This window comes from Mytilus trossulus, chromosome 2, assembly GCF_036588685.1.
Source record: "Mytilus trossulus isolate FHL-02 chromosome 2, PNRI_Mtr1.1.1.hap1, whole genome shotgun sequence".
Taxonomy (NCBI): domain Eukaryota; kingdom Metazoa; phylum Mollusca; class Bivalvia; order Mytilida; family Mytilidae; genus Mytilus; species Mytilus trossulus.
Genome location: NC_086374.1, coordinates 36,959,057 through 36,984,870, shown reverse-complemented (window position 1 = coordinate 36,984,870; position 25,814 = coordinate 36,959,057). Strand labels below are relative to the sequence as shown.

Sequence of the window (25,814 nt, the reverse complement as noted above, 5' to 3'; positions counted from 1 at the left end):
ATTTCCGACCAATTGTTCATTATAACCTGCTGTTTTCGATGTCTATTAGAACTGTAATGTAATTACATGATAAAAGATAAGCATTTATATACGGTAGCATATTTTTTAATAACCAACTATTTTGATAGTTAGAACATGTAAATTTATTCAATATAATATCAAATACTTATAGCAAAATATACAGATATAAATAAATGTGACTTTGTGACTAGAATTTGTTTGCTGCAAGTTGACAGGCACAATCGTGATACAAGTACATGTAAATGTTCAAAATGTATAATTAAAACATACATTATAAATGAGAAGGCACATAAAAGTGAGTTTATATCAAATATAACACGCGTGATTACAAATAAAAAAAAATGACAAATGAATTACAAAAATACGTAGTCATTGGCAAGTCGACTGCTTTACTTACTTATTATTTGATGATATAAAACGAGAAAATTAATATATATATAACGGTCAAGACCGTTCTGTCTCTAACAAAATACAAATCACTGTATCGCAGAGTCTGCTAGTATTGCCATGATCGGGCATCTTCTTTTGATAAGACAAATATTGCTTCTATAAAAAGATATCTTCTGACATTTTTACCGAAATTGTTCGAAAATTGTAAAAAAAAAAAAAAAACTTCCTTATTGTAGTCCGTCATGCCAATGAAGTAAATGGAATTAATTTCTCACACATATGCTTGCAGAACTCAAAGTTTGGAAACAGTTGCCATGAAATTGGACGGCTGAACTCATAGTGGTTATCCTTTCAGTCACTTGCATAAATGTTAAAGTAAATGTGTGAAAGATCTGAATAACCTATGAGTTAACTGAAGTAGTAATAAAAATTCACAACTGAATACTTAAATAAAAATATTGGACGATGTATTTGTCATGTGACTGTTTGTATCCATTACAATGTCTGGTATATCATCCAAGAGGACGTACGAATTGCATTCTGGGACAGCAGTAGAATTGAAAGATGATTGTTGTGTTGTCGGGAGAGCAGCACGTGACATATTACAACTGAAATTGTCTATTACATTATCACAGCGCATGTAGTATGAAGATGTTACAGCCTCGTACTGAAGAGATGCGTTTGCCGTTTGGGCTTGCAGTGGACTAGTATTTCGCATGTTATCAAAACAAATTGGTTGCGAAACGCCTTGTGACGGAACAATTGAATTATGGACTGGTGACAACGGATAATGAGACAATGGTTGACCATCGTCAAGGTCGTTTGGAATTTGTGGATATGGTCCGTTCTGAGAACAAATCGGGTACGAATTCGAAAACGAAATGTTATTGGAATTAGGAGAATTAGGATAATCGAAGGAATTGTTATAGTAAAATTGGTATGGTTTTCCAAAGGCCGACTCTGGTAGCAGTGTCCTCGGGTTAAGTTGTAGACAACCAGCAACTAAATTCATCGTATTTTGTGATAAACCTTTCGATAACGATTTGGCAAAAGAAATACTGTCCGGTTTTTGTCCTGTTTTTAGAATTTCAGCTAAGGCACTTATGTAATTTCTGGCAAGTCGGAGGGTTTCTATTTTTGATAGTTTTTGAGTTTTCGAGTAACATGGCACATGCTCACGTAAAATATCAAGAGCATCATTCAGTCCGTGCATCCTGTTTCTTTCACGTGTGTTTGCTTTCATTCTTCTCAGACGTAGCTTTGCCAACCTTGCTTTCGTCATCTTTTTCTTTTTTGGTCCCCTTTTCTTTGGTGTTTTCTGCTCTGGACTTCCTTCCTTCGTTTCGTTTTTATGCTTCTTTTTCTTTTGCTTTTCAAGGTCATATTCGTCATTTTCGCTTCCTTCATCTAAATCAGACGAATCGTCGTCGTTACCTTCCTCTAGCAAACCGGCAACTTCAAGCTTTTCGAGTTCCTCTATCTCTTTCTCTAAATCTGATATGGACTTACAAGGCATGATTTCTAAAATAAAAAAGAAATCATTGGTTACAAGATATTTGCTTTGACACAGTATTCTCCTATTGTTTATGGTTGCATCTATTCATTTGTATCAAAGAAAACATAAACGGTGTTGTATTTTTTCAATATAAGTGGTTAATATATGTACTTTAGTCAATTGTTCGGGTGGCGATGGCAGTCTATTTGTATGCAGTTTTTGTTTCTACGCTATCCTCATGAGTTATTTCTTGGTAAAAAGTTGCTAAAATATGTTACACTAGTAGGTCTTTTTGAATAAAGAATAAGTTTGCTTATGAAATAACAGATACAACACTTATCACCTTAATCCTGTACTTCATTTTTTTAATACTTCCCGAATGTTGCATGTTGGTTGAAATGGTATAATAAATCATACATGGGTTGTACATGTATTTTAAAAGAAAATTATACTTTCAGTGTTGTAATCTTAAATTTTTCAATAAATATTTGGAAAACATCACTAAATGTTTTAAACCTTTCAAATGTGTGGAAAATAGAATCGGGAAACAAAACTTTGTTTCAATGAAATTATTTCTGAAGTACAAACTAAATCCACGGAAAATTAATGATATCGTATCATTTTGCTAGGTTGACTTAAATACTTTGATTCATAGTCATACAAAGTATTTTAATTCAAAGTTATATTGAGTATTTTGAATCATAGTGATACCAAGTATATTGAATCACAGTCATTCTAAGTAGTTTGATTCAAAGTTATACTTAGTTATAACATTGTAGTTTGAATCGATATGAAAAGATATGTTTGTACTAATTTTATTTTATTTATTTTTTTATTTTTCACGGAAATTGATGATTATAACATTTGAGTTATTTGATAAATCAAGTTTTCAAAACAAAATATTTAAAAACATGCCTCTCTTTAGAAAAAAATATAATTTAAAACAAAACCCCTGCTCCCTTACGTTCAGTTTTGATTTCAATATCGTTTGATGCATGACAAAGTCTGTTACTTTTTCTTGGATTTAAGTTTAATCAGTGATTAAACGACGATTGTTCATTATTTGACAGATTTTTGTGGAGAAATTTATTCACCGAAAGACATCAAAAATAAAATTAATTGAATGATCATAAATACCCATTTTGTAATTAGCAAGCTCTCAATACCGTGTTTCTTTATTTTGTTCCGGAGATCATTCATCTTTCCGAATACCGTTAACTTTTTATTCAACCATGAATCAATTATCAATCTATAACAGGTCCTATTGAGACTTTCAAAAGAAATTTGACTTCATTAAGACACGGAGCTTTAAATCAAATCATTTCTACGTTTATTGTTAAGCACTTGAGTACGGACCAACACTTCTTTCTGTTTGTTATTCAGAGAGGCCATCTGTTCAGACAGTACCAAATGTGATGTTTGAGCATGCGTAAAGAGGAGTATCGGAAATAACGGTAAATCACGTAGCAATCGTTGTTTACGTAAAGATTCAGAACTGTATTTAATTTTACGCTAAATCCTTTGATAAAATTAAATCGATGTTGACCAAATATGTCAAACAAACACTTCACTATTGTGACGGGGAAGTCAATGGCAGTTATAGTATTAAAACTTTCGTGACATTTACTAAGCTGCTATGATACTGGTTACCCTGGCACTGTTCACCTCAGTTTCTTGTTTGTATATTTAGTTATTATTATCATGGAATTGTCATCTGCGTCTAAAAATAAAATCGTTGGAAAAGGTTTTGTATAACAAAATATATTTTTCTTGAAATTAAAAACACAAATCATCAAAAATGTCCCTGTGATTAAAAAAAGAATAATGGCATTTATGTTATAACTTCTGAACAATCTGTGACTAACATTTTACATAAGATTCTACATTTATAGAACAATGTTCGGTTCTCTGACTGTTGTTTATAAAATATGAATTAACTTAAAAATACTTGAATAAATAATTTAATTATCATGTGGGCATGTGGCACAAACTATGTATAGTCATACTTTTGTGTTAAGTTCTGACTCTTATGCAAGTTCAACCGTGTTTTACTTGCACTTCGAATGATATGTGTCCTAAGTTAAGTGAATCTTTGGAATAAACAGCATACTATTAACATTTGTTTTTAGTTGATTAAAGCAGACATAGCATGTCTCTGGATTAAAGGTAAAAAAAAATAAAAATAGGAAAATTGTATTTCACAAAAAAAAAAAGATAATATCAAATCTCTCCCTTCTCGATGAACCCGATTTTAATTCAGTCGTACTAAGCATTATGATACAATTTAGAAAATAAATTTTATTGACCATTCCATGTAACACGTGTGGGAGATATTATATCCCTTCAGAACGGGTGGTCGTTCTTTGTGGTTAGGTGTTGTGATATTTAGTAATTGATTCCAATAAAAGGTTAACTTCACTTCCTTCCGAAGTTTAGTAGACACATTATATTAAATTTGTAGCTAACCTATTCTTAAAAAAAAAAAAATGGATTATAACACGTGACCTACACGCGACGTCGCGTGTCAAACTAATAAACATTACAAATAGCAATTTTGACGCCTGCTGAATGGCATGTTTTCCCGAAAGATAGATAACGGAAGGACAATTTTGTCAAACAAGTCCACTTAATGTCAACAAATATTTTGCATCAAATGTCTTATCCTTTACATTTCGCAGATTAATAAACTCCTTTGAATTGCAAACATGCCTAATCAAGTGAATAGTTGACTGATGGCACGCGACAAACGATTTAAGAAAACCCTTTTCATATGTTTAAAGATGTCGTTTACAATAGATAATGAAATATTTTATTTCTTAAAATGACATATCTGGTCATGGTTGGCTGCATTTGAATAACACTTTACTAAAAGTCAAAATATCATAAAAATAAGGCAGTTGTATAAAAAATGACCGATCTGTTATTGAAATACAAAACTCGCTTAATTTTCAATGAGGGGGTAAAAAAAAGGATGACCAGGATTTAAGAAAAGTTAATCATAGTTACAACAGAGACATATAATACATGAATCATGAAGAATATAAATCAAGGTTACACACATCAATCGGTCTATGAGTTAGACTGTCCCTCTGGTATCTTTCGCATCTCTTGTCTATAAGTACATATTTATTTATTAAGTTAAATTTATTTGGACTGCAAAGTAGCAAAGCCCAGCTCGTACTCGCTTGAAATTATATTTGGAAGAAAAGAAAAACAGTTGACATGATGTAATAGACATTAAATTACATCTATCAAAATAATTATGACAGTTGCATTTGAAAATTACATAGAATAAAATTAAAATCTACGTAAAACTTCTGGAAAAAGAGGGAATTATGCAAAGTATGTGAACAAACTAAAAATTAATAATACACATGTCTGTCCGCGACACTGTATGGTGTTTCTGTGTTAAATCTGTTTCAAGGAATCCTCCTTTTATGATCAACTTTGTTAAGAGTTTTGGGATACACTGAGTGTGAATGGATATGGACATGTCTATATTTCAAGTTTACCAATTTAAACTGACTGACTATATGTATAGTTGACTACTGAAAACCAGTTATAAATTTAATATAACTAATTGTAACAGAATGTTTTTACATCGACATATGTGACTTTTTTCAAGATGAACAGAAAAGTACTAGCAAGTCTGCTGCGCGTGAAATTACGTCATAAAACGAGAGAATGATTTGATGAGGATGTTGATTTTTATAAATTGTCCCATCTGTTCATTTTTGTCAACAAACAACATTTATAACAGGCGCTTCAACCGAAAATGAATTATAAAATGATGGAGGAATTAGATTTTATAATTATTATATAGAATTAAACATTTGATATTAAAATTGAGTAGGGTGATTACAACTGCTATGAATTTAAATGACAAAGAGCAGGTAGTACACATTATAAATCAATTCCTGCTCGGGAGAAATGTTTTCCCATATGTCAGATAATTTGTCGGTTTATAGAGAAATAACCTTTATTAATACGATTTACGCTAATATTGAACGCTATTCGGTAAAATGTATCAAAATATCACATTACATTTAGAGTGACAATATATATTTCATTCTCCGATGTAATCCGTACTGAGCATCAACCGAGCAAAACATGAATTGAATTTAAATTCTGGGAAATTGTCTATTTACTGCTATTATTTATTGTAATTTATATTTGAATTTAAAAGGAATTAATATCAAATAATCCTAGATACAAATTAAAACGTTTCGGTTTTGGGCGTTTTTCATTCATTTGAAATGTAGCAAATTTATTTGAAACTTCTAATTTTAAGTCACAGAAAAGGATGACATTATTTAGGGCAGAAGACACAGTGGCAATGGGAAGAATGTCATGTCGAATTGATGGGCAATTTATATGTGTAAAAATACTGTAAGCATGTAATAATTATTTATACTCTTCCATGCTAAAATAAATTATAGTAGATTGCATCGAATATTACTAAGATTTTGAAAACGGGGTGAAATAAAAGTTATGGGGAAAATGGCACCTCTTTAATTAAATAGTAAATAAAACGATCACAACAGAGACTCCATATGAAGCAACGATTGGTTTAGAATTATTGCATGTTAAGCGCGTGCATTTTGGAACAAAACATAACTGATGATTACTGGGTGCTAAACGTTCAGTGGCAAATAGTTCAGAATATACCCAAGACCTCAGCAAAACCAATACCATACGAATTAACAGTCTAGAAATGTATAAAACATTGGGAATCGATCACAAGTGGTAGTGTTAACATGAATGGATTGTATCGGGTCTGAATGTTTACAACAATATATTTTAAGACCCTCTGCACTGTTGCTATTCGTTGCGATCCATTCAGATGCTACAAAAGCTTTGTACTCTCTTCCTTTAACGTATATTTATATTGATCATATAGAAACAGAACAGGTACACATAGTGTACAAAATCGAAAATCGACCATTACAGGAATCCAAATAAGAGAAATTTCACGTTTAAAAATGGTGTTATTGCTATGAAAAGATTAAGTCACGGTATAGTACCGTCGAACCCTGAATGTCCAGAACAGCCAAATTAATGAACATCCCTTTCCCACATTGGTACACCGCCGGTGATGAGCCTATAAATAGCTATTATACACCAAATCAAATGATTCGGGTATGTTTAAAACAATTTAGTTTGACTTAATTTTTCTTTGAAGGTGGACTATTTATAAAATATTGACCAATTACCAATGACGGTTCATATGCAATACATCTATTTCTTGGAATTTTTTCTTTGTTAAAACTTTTATCATTTTATCAGAAGCGAAAGTTTTTTTCTTCATGATAATATCCTCGAGGGAAAGATACAGAGTGGGGAAGGATAAAAGGATTGAATTAAAACGATATCATTGGCAAATGGTTCCTTTGTTTGTATCGATGGACGATCTCTATCAACGAACCTCAAGGGGTATTCATAAAATATTTTGGACTTTGATAATAAATACAATTAATATCCATAAACCAGAGAAAAACTGGAAATTTAACACTTAGTAATGGTAAAATTATCATTGACTATCTTAATATTGTTAAAGGTCCTATGAGAGATGAATCAACTATTGAGTCATAGCGATGACCTTTTTTCTTCCTCATTTTTATTAGCAGGCCAGTGTGCATTGTGCTTCTAAAGTTCAGTTTCTCTACAATAATGATCTCAATTGTACATGTTTACCATAAGAATAATGAGTCATTTGATGAAAATTACCCAGTAAATGAATATGTTGTAGGGTGGATTCATGGGTATATAACAGACACATAAATCTCGATGGACTTTCACGTTATACATTTTTAACGAGTTTGTCTTTTCAACTGGGATTTATTCGCAAAGAATGTGTATCTTAATCATCTGCCTATTACTTTAAGAAACTGTGTGCAAGAGTTGATATATAGGTTATTGCATGGTATGACTATCCATGCAAAAACAAGTTTGTTCCTATAACGATAACGAACCTGCTTCGAAAAATTACAAGACGCAAATTTCCGGATTATTGTCATTCTTTGTTATCTATTAGGTATTGATTTAACATATATACATTTTCTTTGCATTTTTGGGGGCATTTATTTGATATTTTGGATAAAAACGGGAATATTAAATTAGCATCTTAATTAAAGGCACAATCTATATTTTCCGTCATTCTTTGCGTGCTAAATCTTTCAACTGTAATTGTATAACGCTTTATTATTAGACCTTTGAGATTTTAAGTAATTTAGACTTGTTTCGAATTACAACCTTAAGATAAAATAACTGACATTTGACTGATTAAAATGTAAAATATTAACAAAAATTGACTTATTTACAATAAAAATCCGACAATGATCAAAGAAATGAGGACCGATTCTACGTGACAATTGGTATTATTGTATCAATAATTAATTACAGGTGCTTGTCTAATTCTAATCTCACGAGACCATGTCGTCGACACGAGACCGAACATCTTCTGTCCTCGAGGCACCAGAGGACATAGGTGTTAATCCTAGCATCTGCTTTGATAACATCTTTGAATTTTTATAAATCTCCTAATACAAACAATCGCCAATGTCATGGATGTTGTTTATTTGGTTGGATGACCATAAAAATGACTACAGTTATACAGAACATTATCGGAAAGGAAATAAAATGACCAATAAATCAGGAATACAGAGCTATGGAGAATTAGTCTTAATTATCCCAATCTTTTTCGTTCTGCAATAAATTAACATTAAAAGATCGTAATAATATGGGTACGGATGATTGAGAAAACGAGGATTTAAACTTAGGGTCTACGTATTTCTTTGTATTTGTAGCAGACACACATGTAAATATTTACAGTAAAAAATAACTTGGTGCGAACGAGTGGCCTTTTTTTAAATAAATTAAAAAAAAATAGAGCCTAAATTCATGGTCGAATCGTGTGTATTACAATTTTCTTGCAGAAGATTAAGAATGTATCCCCATTTAACAAATATTGTTACAGAGGACATCATAACTTGATGTATTGCTATTGTCTATGTCCCTATCCAAAATACCCTCATTCTCCAGATGCAGTCCAAATGTCCGCGACCATCATCCCGGATGGCCTCTATTATTACAAGACCTACATATTGTATTTATTATTAACTTATTCTCGTCCTGAACATGCATGAAATATTTGCCACTGGACGTTAAGCAACAAACCATCAAAATCAGTCAATGTCATTCATCTTAGACACCATAATGTATTTGCGGAGTTCACCTTAGAGAGAACACCACAAAGTATACCCATTGTGTAATCAATATAAGAGAGGACACCATTATCTGGGACTATTATAGTCCCAGTCATTATGTATAATTTGTATGTTATCTATCTTAAATGGAGAGGACACTATTATATGTATAACCGAGGATTTGTATAGTAAAAACTATTGTTTAATCCGTCTTAGAGAGGACACCATAATGTATAACTATTGTTTACTCCGTCTAAAAGAGGACACCATAATGTATAACTATTGTGTCATCCATCTTCGAGACTCAGAGGACACCATAATGTATAACTATTGTTTAATCCGTCTTAGAGAGGACACCATAATGTATAGCTATTGTGTCATCCATCTTAATAGTCATCAATAGTCATCTAAGAGCGGACACGATAATGCTTAACCGTTGTACAGTCCTTATAGGAGCCCACAATAATGTGTAATACATTTAATATAACAAAAAAATCCGTTATTTGCAGAAACTTCAACATTGGCGTTTCTAATAATATTTCAAAATAAAAAAATGTTCATGTATTTGTTTATGTTTCTACTTAAAAAATATGTTAATCAACTTTTTTTGAAGATTATGAATTGAACACTCATAAAATCGGATATAGGTTTTTAGTATATTACAAGAGGGTGTCAGAAAGGTAGAACTTTTTCAAACCCTTTATAATTAAACAAAAGACAACGTTAAATTAACAGTTATCTTATCTTACTGAACTTAACACAGAAAATGGTTTACTCATATGGTATTTCTAGGAAACTTTTAGTTTTTTTACCGGGTTGTCAAACCTTACTGCCTTTCAAATATATTAAAACATAGGCTGTATTCTTTAGGAAATTTGGCGCTTATCAAACACTATCTTTACATTTATCCGTGTAATAGAGAGAAATAAAGAATGTGCAGTCAAAATAAAGAGACGATTACTGAATGTGTATATTTTATTTTATTTTCTCAATGCTAAAGAATTTACACCAATATTAGAAATGCGTTACATTATATATGTGTAACAGTGTATAGCATAATAAGAAGTATTTAACTCATATCACGCATATAGTGATGATATACACCAGTGTATAAAACTAGGCCCCAGTTATAAAGTAAGAACATTCAGAAAAGATATATCTAGTAAGAAAAATCTAATTATATTTGCAAATGGAGAATGTTCCAATAATGTTAAAATATATCGTATAAGCTGACTACTTTAAGCATTCTTTCTTGTGGGACTGTGGTCAATTGAATATGTCATTTGAAGGTCCATTGCCATGAATGGCTGGTTAAAAATTTGCATATAAAGATATTATTAATTTAAATTTATGCAAGATTATCTCAAATATATTTCATCAAAATGACCCAACGATAGCCTTACATCTCCCCCTGTAGTTCATGTTTCACCTAGAGTCTTAAAGTAGTCATCTGCTTAAACCAGACGGTCAGCATGTTTAAACGATCATAAACTCCGGTTATGGTAATTTCATCTGAGGTTAAGGCTTTCTAATTAATGCCTTCAGACCAATAATCATTGATATCATAAGACCAATAATTAGGGTCGTAAAATTTCAATTACTTATTTAATTATAATATATTGTTGAATATAATTACAACGATCATAATTTTTTTTCCGGATAATTAATTTTTGTTTGTCATATTAAATTTAGTTTTAAAACCCGTCTTTTCTTTTAATCTCATAGTATAGTTTTCTATATATAGATAATAATATTTTTCGTTTTTAACTTCACATATACTTTTTTTAATGATATTTGCATATTTGTCAAAAGAGATAATACTAGAATAATCATGTTTATCTAAATTAATTTATTTTCAATTTATGTACAAAAAAGACAAAAAAGTGCTCTTTAATATTATAGATAATATCTGTATTCATCTGGAATTTGATGTATAAATATTTTTTTATCCATTTTTTTTCGTTTATTTTATAAATATATAATATTATATAAAAAAAAATTTTTTTTCCTTATTTGTATTTTTAGACGAAAAGTTTTATTTCGAAATATCAGTTATAATAAAAAAAAAATAACAACTGTAAATGATGAGTAAGTTAATGTGATGCTCATTTATAAGGATATTAAACTAATACTTACATTTTTTTATTTCTTCTTTTGACTTCGTTCTTTCCTTATCAGGAACAGTGCTGCATATTAAATCCAATTTCTAGGGGAAATACCACTCATACTCTCCTACGAAAAGGTGCGTTCCTTTAGTTGCTTCGGCTGCTACTTTTATCCCATATGTCAACTTTTGCAGTTTATATCTCTCCGCTAACGACACTAATTATTATGCAAATATACATACCACTTCACGAATAGCAATACCCGACCGCAGTACGACCTACGCCATCTGTCTTAAAACTTCTACCGTTATTCCTCCGCGCTGATTGGTTGATCATTTGGGTTCGGACTAATCAAATTGTTTCATACAAAGCAAAAATTCAATACACCACTACACCTCTTATAGAAAAAGTAAATTTCACGGAAAATAAGATCGAGTATTTAAGTTTAAGACTAAAAATAAAGAAAAAAAGAACATATAACTCCGAAAATAATCTGCAATTTTTACTGCCGTTTAATGAGTTTTTATATCACTTCACCTTTATTGATAAATTCTGTAGCGAAGTGGACATTTGACAATTGATCACAGTCGTCTTGTGCAGTAAGTGTTTTCCGCAACTTATCTTTAAGTTGGCACGCGCCGCAGTGTTGTATCCCGGGTAACAGGATTATAACTTCTTGGATACAAATGTAATTAGAGTGTTTTAAAAGTTTGATTCCGTGTATTGCACCTAGTTATCTAATTTATTATGGTCATTTTACGATCTGGATCGAACAAAAAAGATAAAATATTTTCAAAGCGATGATTTTGAGGGCTTTTATGCCAATAGTTGTATTAAATTAATTTAGGTTTTTATCACTACTATATGTTTCGACAACGTGGGAGACTATAATTAATGCAATTCCCAGCATACTGACGTCGATGTTTATCATTTAGAAGCAAATTTTAAAATTGCAGGATTATCTCCTATATCAAATTCATATTTTGCGCAGAATGCAATAGACAGTTTGTTTTTCTTAAAACCATGCAAGTAAAAAGCACGGCCACAGAGAAGTTAAAAACATGCATACAAAATATTAAATATTATTACATTAAAAAAAAATATTAAAAAAAGAAAATTAAAAATAGATAAAATTAAATATAAACATAAGAATATATACACTCACACACACACACAAATAATGTAAATAAACATATTTAAAGGAAAAGTTTTAGAGTTTAGATATGTTGAAATAATGGTTAAAATGAAGGAGTAATTTTACTGTTGATAGTGTGAAGTTTCTTTTAAAGCTGAGCAAACAAAAATAAAGTGATATGCGTCTCCAATATCTCCATTCTGTCATATAGAACACTTTCTTTCAATTCTGTCAATATAACACCATCCCCCTTTTTAATGGGAGTGAATTATTTGAAGTTCAGAATTTGCAAAGTGAATATATTTCGGCTCCGGGTGCGGGAATTTCTCGCTGCATTGAAGACATATTGGTGATCTTCTGCTGTTGTCTGCTCTATGGTCGGGTTGTTGTCTCTTTGACACATTCCCCATTTTTATTGCTAGTTTTAAGATATTTCATAAATTCCAAATTTTCCTTGAAAAGCCTATAGATGTGATGCATTTAGTAGTGATCACGACAGCGGAGTTCAAAACTTGTTTTAACTGGTCAATCAATCGAAGATTGTGCTTTTTCGGTAACCATGTTGTTAGGTTGGTATTTTGAGAATCCAGCATTGTCCAGTATGGTTTTGATGTACTTTATCCATACAATATAATCGTTGCATGTATGATACTTAAAATATGCAAATTCATATATAATAATCTAAGTATTATAGTTGTATGCACAAGACAAAAAATAGAAAGGCATGAAAACAAAAGTATGCGGAGATGTTGAACAATTTCTAATGAGAGAACTATCCATAAACACCAAAGAAAAAATATGTGAACAATTGCTGGTGGCCTTCAACAATGAGTAAAACAATAAAAAGCTTTAAACGGCCCCGGTATGAGAATTAAACAATCCAAAAGAAAACCATCATCGGGCACATAAATATTACAATAAAAACGAATAACGAAAACAGAACAAGGCAACCACTGAAATGTTTATATAGGCTTCTGGCTTCGAACAGGCACACACAGATTTATACGACACTCAGCATTTTCTAAGCGCGCAGACGTCTTATTCTTATTTACAGAAGTAATCAGTAGTATAAAACAGTTGGAAAGGATTTGACACAGCAAATTGGTACTAAGCACTTTAAAGATAACTATTTACAAACTTAAAAGGTCTCGTAGTTGCTCAGCTAATTCAAAGCCCAATATATTGTAAACCCAGACTAATTTGTCAACCTACAACGGATTTGACGTAAAGGCAGTAGGAGAATAGCATGAAAATAAGTACCAACATAATTAAGAAACATGCATGTACGGGTTGCTTCAGCCGTAAGCATAGTCGGAGAACGAGTTGGAAACTACAAATCAATGAAGGGGCAAAAGCTAAATTAGTGTCCAAAAATAAAAATACAAATACAAAAGGTAAAGGAAGATCGTCTCTTTTGTATTGTCTTTTTAAAACAAGTTGTAGCTTAAGTAGTATCTGCTAAATTTTTTTAATGTTTTGATAGTTGTTTTTTGTTGTTTTTGCCTTTTTTCTTTTGTTGGGAAGGGTTTTTTGAAACAATAGTTTTAAATTAGACTACAAAAGTAACGACATAGCCCTTTTCTTTTATACCTTTATTGCTTCTAATAATTGTTACTGTATCTTCCTTATTTAGACTACTGTATCGGATAGGTTGATAACGGACAGCTTTTGTCTCCTGGCAATAACATTGTCGTCTGGTATTCCGGAACGTGAGTGGCACGCGCAGCTAACTGTAAATGTCACTACGTATCGATTGCGCGTGTCAATGGAGTAGTAACTGATAAGAAGTTTTATTTACACTAATCTAAAGCGTTAAATTAAAGACACTTTACGGATTTAATATGATTGTTTTATCTGCTAGCAGTATACAATATCACATTATATGATCATAGGTGTTAATATTGAAATTATATACACTTATAACTAAGATTATACATATGTTTTAGCAAATCGAATTATATTTTTAAGAACTGTGGCTTGCACAGGATTCAATTTGTAAGTCTTAGCCATAGACATGACGTAATGAAAGATTCAAGATTTTTTTCTCGAAATAAACATTTGAGTCAAATATACAGATCGTTGCGAGACTCAATGAAAATGTTAAGTGCAAAGTAGTCATTCAAATTTGTGGTTTTTTTTTTCTTTGGATAATATACCCGTGCGAATGATTAAACTTAAAGGCATTTTTTTTTAGATAAAAAAAACCGGGACAGTAAAAATTGTTGCACTCAACCGCGATGGTACTCCGAACGGCGATGGTCACGCTGAGAAACGATGGTTTGACGATGAAGTGCGTTATTGATCACGCTGAGGTGCGATGATGGATTTGTGATGCTATCTTGTTGATAGCTACGCCGAAGTGCGATGGTAGTAACGCTCTTTAGCGAGTCTACATGGTCTACACAATCTACATTTGCCAATGTTTTTCATGTCGATGTAGAAGTAAATACGTATGTTGAGTCAGATTTTAAGATTTGTAAGTTGATAAGGGGCTTAAAACTTTTATTACTACACGGAACAGGGAGAATTTTTGGGTGGATACGGGAAAGTCAACCTTCAGCATCCTACTAAGCTATGACGGCCATCTTGGTTGGTTAGCCGGGTCATCGGACACATTTTTAGCTCACCTGGCCCGAAGGGCCAAGTGAGCTTTTCTCATCACTTGGCGTCCGGCGTCCGTCGTCGTCCGTCGTCGTCGTCGTCGTCCGTCGTCGTCCTGCGTCCGGCGTTAACTTTTACAAAAATCTTCTCCTCTGAAACTACTGGGCCAAATTTAACCAAACTTGGCCACAATCATCATTGGGGTATCTAGTTTAAAAATTGTGTCCGGTTACCCCGCCAACTAACCAAGATGGCCGCCATGGCTATAAATAGAACATAGGGGTAAAATGCAGTTTTTGGCTTATAACTCAAAAACCAAAGCATTTAGGGCAAATCTGACATTGGGTAATATTGTTAATCAGGTTAAGATCTATCTGCCCTGAAATTTTCAGATGAATCTGACATTCCATTGTTAGGTTGCTGCCCCTGAATTGGTAATTTTAAGGAAATTTTGTTGTTTTTGGTTATTATCTTGAATATTATTTCAGATAGAGATAAACTGTAAAAAGCAATAATGTTCAGCAAAGTAAGATCTACAAATAAGTCAACATGACCAAAATGATCAGTTGACCACTTTAGGAGTTATTGCCCTTTATAGTCAATTTTTAACCATTTTTCGTAAATCTTAGTAATCTTTTAGAAAAATCTTCTCCTCTGAAACTGCTGGGCCAAATTATTTGAAACTTGGCCACAATCATCATTGGGGTATTTAGTTTAAAAATTGTGTCCGGTGACCCCACCAACTAACCAAGATGACCGCCATGGCTATAAATAGAACATAGGGGTAAAATGCAGTTTTTGGCTTATAACTCAAAAACCAAAGCATTTAGAACAAATCTGACATTGGGTAAAATTGTTAATCAGGTGAAGATCTATCTGCCCTGAAATTTTCAGATGAATTGGACAACCTGTTTTTGGGTTGCGGCCCCTGAATTGGTAATTTTAAGGAAATTTTACTGTTTTTGGTTATTATATTGAATATTATTATAGATATAGGTAAACTGTAAACAGCAATAATGTTCAGCAAGGTCAGATTTACAAATAAGTCAACATGACCAAAATGGTCAGTTGACCTCTTTAGGAGTTATTGCCCTTTAAAGTCAATTTTTAACCATTTTTCGTAAATTTTATATATCTTTTACTAAAATCTTCTTCTCTGAAACTGCTGTGCCAAATTGATCCAAACTTGGCCACAATCATCTTTGGGGTTTCTTGTTTAAAAAATGTGTCCGGCGACCTGGCCATCAAACCAAGATGGCCGCCACGGCTAAAAATAGAACATAGGGGTAAAATGCAGTTTTTGGCTTATAACTCAAAAACCAAATAATTTAGAGAAAATCTGACATGAAGTAAAATTGTTCATCAGGTCAAGATCTATCTGCCCTGAAATTTTCAAATGAATTGGACAACCTGTTTTTGGGTTGCGGCCCCTGAATTGGTAATTTTAAGGAAATTTTGCTGTTTTATATTGAATATTATTATAGATATAGGTAAACTGTAAACAGCAATAATGTTCAGCAAAGTAAGATCTACAAATAAGTCAACATGAACGAAATGGTCAATTGACCCCTGTAGGAGTTATTGACCTTTGTAGTCAATTTTCAATCTGCTTCCTTTGTTTAATATTCACATAGACCAAGGTGAGCGACACAGGCTCTTTAGAGCCTCTAGTTAAACTAGTTACCATAATGATGATTGTGGCCCAGTTTGGTTAAATTTGGCCTAGTAGTTTCAGAGGAAAATATTTTTGTAAAAGTTAACAGACGACGACGGGGACGACAGACGACGAACTCAGAGTGATTAGAAAAGCTCACTTTGTCCATTGTGAGCTAAAAACAATATTATATATAGTGGCTGAGAGAAGTCTGTAAACCATCACTTGTATGAAATGTTCGCTGCTTTTGATCGGATTTACGAACGGGAAAACAAAATGCCATATCATTCTTTCACTATATCAGGAATTTATAATTGCAATTCTTTATCTATGTGACAACATTAAGATACATATATTTAGTCATTTCACGGTGACACAGATTGATCTTCATAGGTTATTGTTTTCTGTGATTAGTTTTGCTAAGTAACACTTCCTTATCAATAACTAAATACTGTTGATATAAATATTTTAGATAAAGAGAAATTATTAACATTCACTTGAATGAGTTATATATTTGAATATTTCAAAGTTGACAATTTACTGTGTAAGTACAATTATATTAAAGGGAAAATTCGCCAAAAAAATGAAAAATTGGTATTATGTTCATTTTTTTTTTTAAAAAGCACTTCATGATTCATAAATGTTAAAGTTGTATTCTGCTAGATAAAATATCACCATCGATTTAAATTTAGAGAATTAAGTTCTGTTTGTTATTGTTTAGAAAATGATTCTGTGAAATTTTACAGATTTTCAATCTGCAAACTATTAATTTTCATTTAGAATTTTGAATTGACAGGGACATACCATGCTGTTGTACTATTTGTAAGTAAAAGACCATGTTGATTCTGTATTTAAAAAACCCAGCTGGATACTTTTATATTCCAATAAAGCTAACATGTATCTGCTCCACGGATATTTATTGAAACCAAAACTTTAAACTGTTGATGTAAATCTAAGCGCTATCATCTATTTACTAATTGATAAAAGATAAACAAACAAAAAAACAAAAAAACAACACAGTTTAAAAAAAAAACAATTTATGCAAGAAACATTACAATACGCTTCTGATTCCTTTAATACAAACTGATAATAGAATGGAAAACGAAAGTTTTGTATTGCCTAGAATCGCCACAAGCACGATTTCTGTATTAACTGAGTGGTAGCTTCAAACCCACCACTTTTCTCACCATTTACATATTTTGTGTTTGGCGCAAGGATAGCCAAAAGACAATGACCCATAAATTCCAGTATAAATGGTTCCGGATCAGTGCCAGTAGGAGAGATTGTTGTGTTTTTTAGATTCCAGTATTTGCCATTATCGCCTTTGATGTAATAAACTCCTTTGTCACCATGTTCCAGCTCCAATACTTCGTACATTGATTTGTTACACGAGTAGACTGGTTCCTTAGAAGACGACGACTTCTTCCCTACATATCCATAGTCACCTTTTAAAACCAACATTTGTCGATTGATGAGTTTGATTCTAAATATTTCTTTTGCACCAATGCCATCACTTTTAGCAGTCATTTGACCATTTGGTTGTATGCCAACGTATTTGCCATTTGCGGCGATTACTGCAACAGTTCCACAGAGCCATTCGAACTGGAATAAACAATCTGGGTCGCGGCTTGTAGAAGTTGCTTCTATTTTATTGCTCGGGCTAACAGACCAGAATTTATGTTCCGATGTGATGATATACCATTTATTGGTAGCATTGTCGAATTCAATCTGCAAATGAATGATAGTGTTTACATCAACACAATTACTTCATATCAGCGTTTAAGCGCAGAAGATTCCCACTTTTCAATTTATCAACCAAAGCAAAAAATATAACCTTAGTGTAAATATTGGTATTATTTAATTACTTTATTTCAAATTTACATTTCGTGTTCGCACCATCGTAAACATATGAACGAGACCCAAAAATCAATGAAGAAATATGTTCATATATTGGTACTACTGGTATTAAATTATCATAATAATAATTGCATAAAAAACACGAGGCTTTCAAGAAAATATTGCCGTCATTGTTATAGCAATGAAGTGCCATAACTCCTGAACGACAATTACATTATTGACCTCATTTTTGTTATCAGTATAAGCAATATTTATAAATTATATATATTGGTATAATAGTTCCCAACCTTTTGCACTGAAACGACGTAAAATTCAATTTTACAATCAATAAACTAAGAACCGTAACTTGTGAATGGCAAACATGAAAATCATCATTATCGAAATTGATGTAATTTTTATCATCAGTTACTGTAACAACATATTAATTACAAGTTATTGCACGGAAGCGATATAGAGTACCAATTTTTAACCAATCACCAGTGAAAGCGCCAACAACGAATTTACCTCCATTTTGCATTCAGTAACATCTTATCAAAATTTGAAAAGAACAACCCAAGTTATTACAAGAAAACAGTCAAACGCCATCGCCGCACAACTCCACAATCAATAACCGGATTTCCATCCAAAACCCCGGTTGAAAAATAAGTTATGACCTAACTTTTAGCAAATGTTAATAAAAAGAGTTGTAGCATGAACAAACAATGCACGATTTAAAAAAGAACTAATCCAACGTAAATATACTAGTACTGAACTAGCATAATAGATACAGATTTAATCTGATGAACGTGTGGTCATGTTTTGACATTGTTTTAACAATGAGCAAAGCCCATACCGCATAGTCAGCTATAAAAGGCCCCGAAATGACAATGTAAAACAAATCAAATGAAAAAACTAAAGGCCTTATTTATATTAAACAATTAATCTAACGGCCTAATTTCTAGTGATTTTGCAATAAAGAATTGAATTCTTCTTTTTCAGGTAACTTCATTGGGATGTAAAAGCGTTGACCGAAATATATTTTGTATGAAGCGCGGTATTTCTAGTGATTTTTGCAATTAAGAATTGAATGCTTCTTTTTGTAACTTCATTGGGGTGTAAAAGCGTTGACCGAAGTACATTTTGTATGAAACGCGGAAGCATTATAAACGGTTGTCAATATAAAGCTTCATGCCTGTAATTTGGTGCTTATCGTTTGTTGCTGTATATATGTCATATTTGTTTTTCATTTTTTTTTTTACAAATCAGTCCTTTGTATTTTTTTTCGTTTGGATTGTTTCAAATTAGTCAATTGTGTGCCTTTTGTATCTTACTCTGTGGTATGGGTTTGCTCATTGTTGAAGACTGTACGGTCATACAGTTCTTACTGTAATTCCTAATTGGTTTCTGGAGTGTTTAACCTTTGGCAATCATACCACATCTTCGTTTTTTTATACACTTCATGCGGTTGAGTCTTGATGTGATAAGTAAATGAGAAATGGAATAACTGTGTTCGGGAGTAGGGTCTATTTTACTTTCTGTTTTATAGAGTGTAAACATTACTCATACCTGAAAAATTTCCTTTTGACTCTCCTCATCTGTACTGGCAGACAGTCCAAACCCGGTTTGAATCGATACATTGTTTTCATTTGGTGCCACGAATACAACCTGGGGGTTACTTTCTTCCAGTTGAAAAATTTCCTCGTCTGTTATTGTTTTCCTGTCGGTTTTGAGAGTTACCGACTGACTACCAATACCAACACCACCTAAGTATTTTCCTTCGTCATCTCGAAAGGCAATTCCCTCAAGCTTTGGTTCTGAATTGACTCTCAGCTCCAAAGTAAAGTATGTTCCCGGTTCCTTTGATTCTGTTAAGTTACCATCTTTACGTAGATATCTATTATCACTCGTTTTTATTGAATATTTCCCCATATGATATTCTAAAGTAAATATTGAATGTTGCCCCCAAGGAATTCTATCTTGGCATATAACTTCATTTCCAACTAAGCCAAAATAACGCTTCCGTCTTTTGTTGCCTAAAACAATTTGTGGGTGTCTAGCCATTGGAACATACCACAGTTCATTTTCAGAAACTTTTCTTGATAAGCATACTACCTTTTGGTCATTTCCACCTAAGTATGTCCCATACTTTTCACTTTTAAAGGCCCATCTACCAGATCCATCAGGGGAGAATTCTATATTAAATTTTCCATCATCAATAAGTTCCTCTGATTCACATTTTACGGCTCCAAACTTATCAACTGTCAGATAGCGTTCAAATCGATTCTTCATGTAGACTGTTTCGTCATGATTTAATTCCAGGGTCCAAATCTGTTTTCTGTTCAGACCAGTGCCTAAGATGGTTAGTTCATATCCAAAATCTTCCGATGTTATAAAGTTAAAAGCAGAGTTTTGCAAACCTGCTGGCCATGAAAATCTGTTTGTTGACATCTATGTGTCCTTGTCAAGCTATACCCAAACTCTTGTCGCGTCTATGGCTACGACGTCGTCACTATCAGTATAGCCGATGAAATATTTACTCATTGTTACGTTGACGGCAGCGCTGTACAATTCTAAGAAGTGACAATTCTATTCATCTAATTGTGATAGGAACTGTTTTTAATATTTCTTATTATTTTCATATATGCTGTTCTTTTTGATTTTATGACAGTAACCAGTAAACGTATATCTTTGGGTGGCATTAGCCATCATGTATACCAATTTTTACATACAAATATTGGGTGGCGTTAGCCATCATGTATACCAATTTTTACATACAAATATTTTTTAAGTGTAATTAAAAAGGTTTAATTTGCTACCGTGCGGCGAAAATTCACTTAATTTCTTCGTCGTTCTTGTTTTTTTCAATCTTGAAATGCGGTGTCGCTTCAATTAAAAAAAAACCTGGTCAATATGACAGGATATAAGAGGATGAAAAACATGTATTTTTAATATGTTCATTGTATGGAGATTTTTAATTGAATTCTAGACAATAATAAAATGTTATTATATATCTTAGTAATGTTCTTATACATTTAACTGAGCATGACTCAATGCTTTCTTTATCCATAATCAACATGCAAACTAGATATATTTTTTTGCGTTGATACGTTAAAATTCTGTGGATATTTTCTCCCCAAACTTTCGAAAATATGTTTTAATTTACAGCTGTAACCCTAGGTCCAATTTATTGATAGTAGAATTGCAAATGCAATACGTATTAACTCAAGTATGAAAATAGTTTGTGCCGTTTTATTATCAAGAGAGGATGATTTGATTATTTTAGGAAGACTGGACGGTATATGTGAATTGAAAATCCTGTAAGGATTAAAAATAAATTAGGTTGCCTAAGAAAGAAAGAACATATTTATATTGTGTTTCACATAATGTGTACAAAATAAAGAAAATACTTGTGTTGTTGTACAAGATTGACAATGAATACCCTGACTTAATTGGCCGCGCGAAATTCATAAACCTGCCTAGAAATAGAAATAGGTGAAAATAAATATATTTCGTATGAAAAGTTCTTCTACCTCCGAAAATATGTCACGTATGAACGAGACAGTCACAGCTGGATGTTTATCTTGATATTTTAATAAGTAATAATTGTGTAAGAATAAATGATTCACACCTACTTAATAAGTATGTGTTACTTGTTGATTTATTGTCCGTCTGATGATTGTCTGTCTAGTATTGATATGATAACAAGGAACATTTATTAGAAATGATTGCTTCATCATATGGTTATTTGAGATGTTTATTTATATTACTGTATATGGCTTGCAATGCTTTTTTTATGTCCCGATAATCAAAATTTATACTAGATAATTTTTGGCTGAATTTCTGTGGAGTATTTTCTCCCAAACTTTCGACCATATTATTAATATACATTATCTTCGACAATTCGACAAGGATGTTTATGGTTTTTTTTTAATCTATAAGCTGTGTTTATATATCAGTTTTAATAGAAGGTGCGATACAAAATTTGTACTGTTTTGCATACCAGGGACAACATATGTCAGTACAGACTGAAAAGGGAATTGGGGAATCTGACATACAAACTATTGACCTCAGATTGAATTTTAAATAAACAATTACTATATTTTTGTGGTTCTTTCTAGTGCTTTGTACGCCAAGTACGGTTAAGTACGGAAGTTGATAATACAGATATTTTGTAATTCGTAGATGACCGACTATCTTCGAAGTCCTTCTATGACAACCAGAAAGGATGCATGCAAACTTTCAAAGTTAATAAAAGAAAAACGAATTGTTTAAATCTTGTTTACTTCAGGACACACTCCAAAGCCAATCAATGATGATTAAACTACGTTAGTTATGTAGATTAGGTCTGCGTGAATAACGGAAGTGATTCTATAACCAATAAGACTCCTCGATGCACGTGCATTGACTGCGTGAATAACGGAAGTGATTCTATAACCAATAAGACTCCTCGATGCACGTGCATTGACGTCGGCCTTCTGAAAAGGAAGTTAGTTTTCAAAACGCTAATTTGTTTTATCAAATTTCTTATGCAAGTAATTGCATTAACTTATTGTTTCTTAATCTGTGACCATATCATTTTTCATTAGAACGGTGAATGCAATTTATAGGTTCCTACTTTTGACAAATAAATTAAACCATCATTTTGGACAACTGACAAATTATCTTTTCACTACAATGGATTCAGAATTTAAAATTTATATCGGCGACTTTATTTCAAGGCTGCATCACATGTTTTATGATTAAACATATCATATAGAGTTCGAGTACACGACACTAATGTGTTTCTGAATAATATACATTATATCTTAATTTACATATTTTTAAGTAAACTGTGTGGACAATTTACTTGTAATTTGTTCACTTAAAAAGCGCAGAAACCTAAAAAAGATAAAAAAAAAAAATAGAGGGATAAACAGCTGCTCTTGCATAGGTACTATTTCTGTACCAAAAATCTGTAGTACTGGAAATCTACTTTTAATATTCAGTACTATTTTGTTACGTTAAAATTGTTGTAATATTTAGGTACTTCATTTTTACTTGAAATTTGAGTACTACAGATTTTTTGTTGCATGGTTACATTTTCAGCATTTTGAAAGTTTGTCTTCTTCATATCTCATAATGTTAGGATGTTCAAACATGGAATACTGTGATCATTGTTGGTATTTTTTTTGTACCAATATTTTAAGTACAAATCAAGTACTGGAATATACAAGTACCTAAATATTACAATAATTCTAAAGTAAAGAAATAGTACTAAATATTAAAATTAAATTTCCAGTACTACAGATTTTAAGTATAAAAATAGTACCTATGCAAAAATAGCTGTGTTGAACAGTTTCGGCAAAGTTAGGTACTTATAACAATAAACTGAATATTTTACACGTTTTTACATGGAAGAGCTTCAATAACCAAAAGTATACAACTTATAAAACAGCCTTTATACTTTCAGTAGAGGTTTTGTTTTCAATGTGTCATTCTTATTCATGCTTAGGACAAATACTTAAGCATTTATATCTTCTTTATTTTATTTTTAATTTGATGGCGTTTTACAAAATATTTTTTGTAATAGACTGAAATTCAAAAATTAAGCTTTGTAAGTATTGAGTTTTTAAAAATGATCGCAGTTCATTTTTTTAATATTATATAATTTACATGCGAGATATCATTCACAATAAACACCAGTAGCGTAGTTAACTTAAAGATAAACGCTAAGAATAGGTCGGCATATGTGTGAAAGGTCCTCTCCAAACAGACTGAATGTTTGACAGATGGCGGGGAATTGTACAGACATCACGTGGCACAATTTAACCACTGAGATTTTGTTGAAAGATCCATTCCATTATTTCAGAATTTAATTAGACTCAGAAACATTAAGTAGTTAGACAAATTATTGAAACAGTTGGTCAAGTAATATAGTTATATAGAAAGTATTGGTGTATTTCTACAATGTCAACTCGACGGGTTGTAAAAATAGTAGTTACTAGTATATAGAAGCAATTGATGTGCATGAAGGATTGTAGGGATAATTCTCCTTTTAAAATTATTAACTTTTCTGCTATTGTTAAGTCGCTTAAAAATTGACACACAAAAAATAAGCTAAACAATGGAACAAAACAAGGATTTTTCTTCTTTCACTTTTAATTTAGATAACTCAGTTTAGTAATGTTATTAATATCAGCTCAAGTAATACCAGATACAGGTACAATTTAAAACGTTATATTCACAATAACGGTACCAATTTTTCTGCACCAGATGCGCATTTCGACAATACATGTCTTTTCAGTGATGCTCGTGGCCAAAATATGTAAAATCCAAAGCTTATAAAAGATGAAGAGCTATAATCCAAAAGGTCCAAAAAGTATAGCCAAATCCGTGAAAGGGTATAAGTTATGTGTGATAATACTGAGTTAAAATATCCTTGGTAAAAAGAATCAATGTTTTCAACCCGTTTTTTCATTTAACATGCTTAACTTATAGTCAATCTGTCAGGGGTTTCTTCTGTAATATCACGCAAACATTCAAATACATAGAATAAATTTAAAATTACGCAAGAGTGCACACCCTGAGATGTCTCAACTGCTTAACTGACCCGACTTGATTTTGAGTTGATAGTCTTGAAGAAAAAGTTATCTACAAGTATCAAATAAACTTAACATTTTCGATGATCCATGACAATAAGGTCAATGTTATATAAACGAATCCAGACAGACATTTTCACCTTTCAATCATTGCATTAATTTATACCACAAATGATCGCATATTGCTTTAATATAGTTCACAAGATATATACTTAACTGAGCTCTTAACTAAGAAAACTTAACAAGTCAATGAATAACGAAAAAGAGGTCAAGGTCAGACGATTCGTGCCAAAGGGACATGTACATCTTTCAATCCATACACCGGTGTTGATCTATTGCTTATAGCAGAGACATAGTATCATTATCTAAGAAACAGAATTAACAAGAAAGACTTACGACTGACCAATAAACTATATAAATGGTCAAGGTCAGACGAAACCTGTCATACAGACAGGTACTAACACCTTTCAACTATATTAACACACCAACTATAGTTTATCGTTGTCATTGTACTTATAGTATCTTATACAAGTGGACGTTACTACTGAAACATATTGTCCATTGCACCATGAATTTAATGTCATGGTCAGATAAAACTAACCAACTAATATGCATACCTTACAATCATCCCAAACACTACATATAGTTGTCCAACTGCTGATAGATCTCATGTGTAACTTAAACCTTGATGTCTGATTTATAGAATGAGGTCGAGGTCAAATGAGCCTTGAAAGGAACCCATATGAAATATATAATTATCCCCTTACTCGTAATAAGTGAGAAATTGACATTAC

The 25,814-nt window shown here is 32.0% G+C and overlaps 2 protein-coding genes across 2 annotated transcripts; both read right to left on the bottom strand.

Moving 5' to 3' along the window:
• Nucleotides 1-106: 106 nt before the first annotated feature.
• Nucleotides 107-11,535, bottom strand: LOC134707126 (neurogenic differentiation factor 6-A-like). The gene is made up of 2 exons (XM_063566659.1): nt 11,248-11,535; nt 107-1,932 (listed from the first exon to the last, which is right to left on the bottom strand). Exon 2 carries the CDS (start codon nt 1,925-1,927, stop codon nt 857-859), a length of 1,071 nt encoding a protein of 356 aa, XP_063422729.1. The 5' UTR covers nt 1,928-1,932; nt 11,248-11,535; the 3' UTR covers nt 107-856.
• Nucleotides 11,536-17,629: 6,094 nt separating this feature from the next.
• On the bottom strand, nt 17,630-20,957 carry LOC134707124 (fascin-like). The gene is made up of 2 exons (XM_063566658.1): nt 20,009-20,957; nt 17,630-18,334 (listed from the first exon to the last, which is right to left on the bottom strand). Exons 1-2 carry the CDS (start codon nt 20,888-20,890, stop codon nt 17,726-17,728), a joined length of 1,491 nt encoding a protein of 496 aa, XP_063422728.1. The 5' UTR covers nt 20,891-20,957; the 3' UTR covers nt 17,630-17,725.
• Between the last annotated feature and the right edge of the window lie 4,857 nt (nt 20,958-25,814).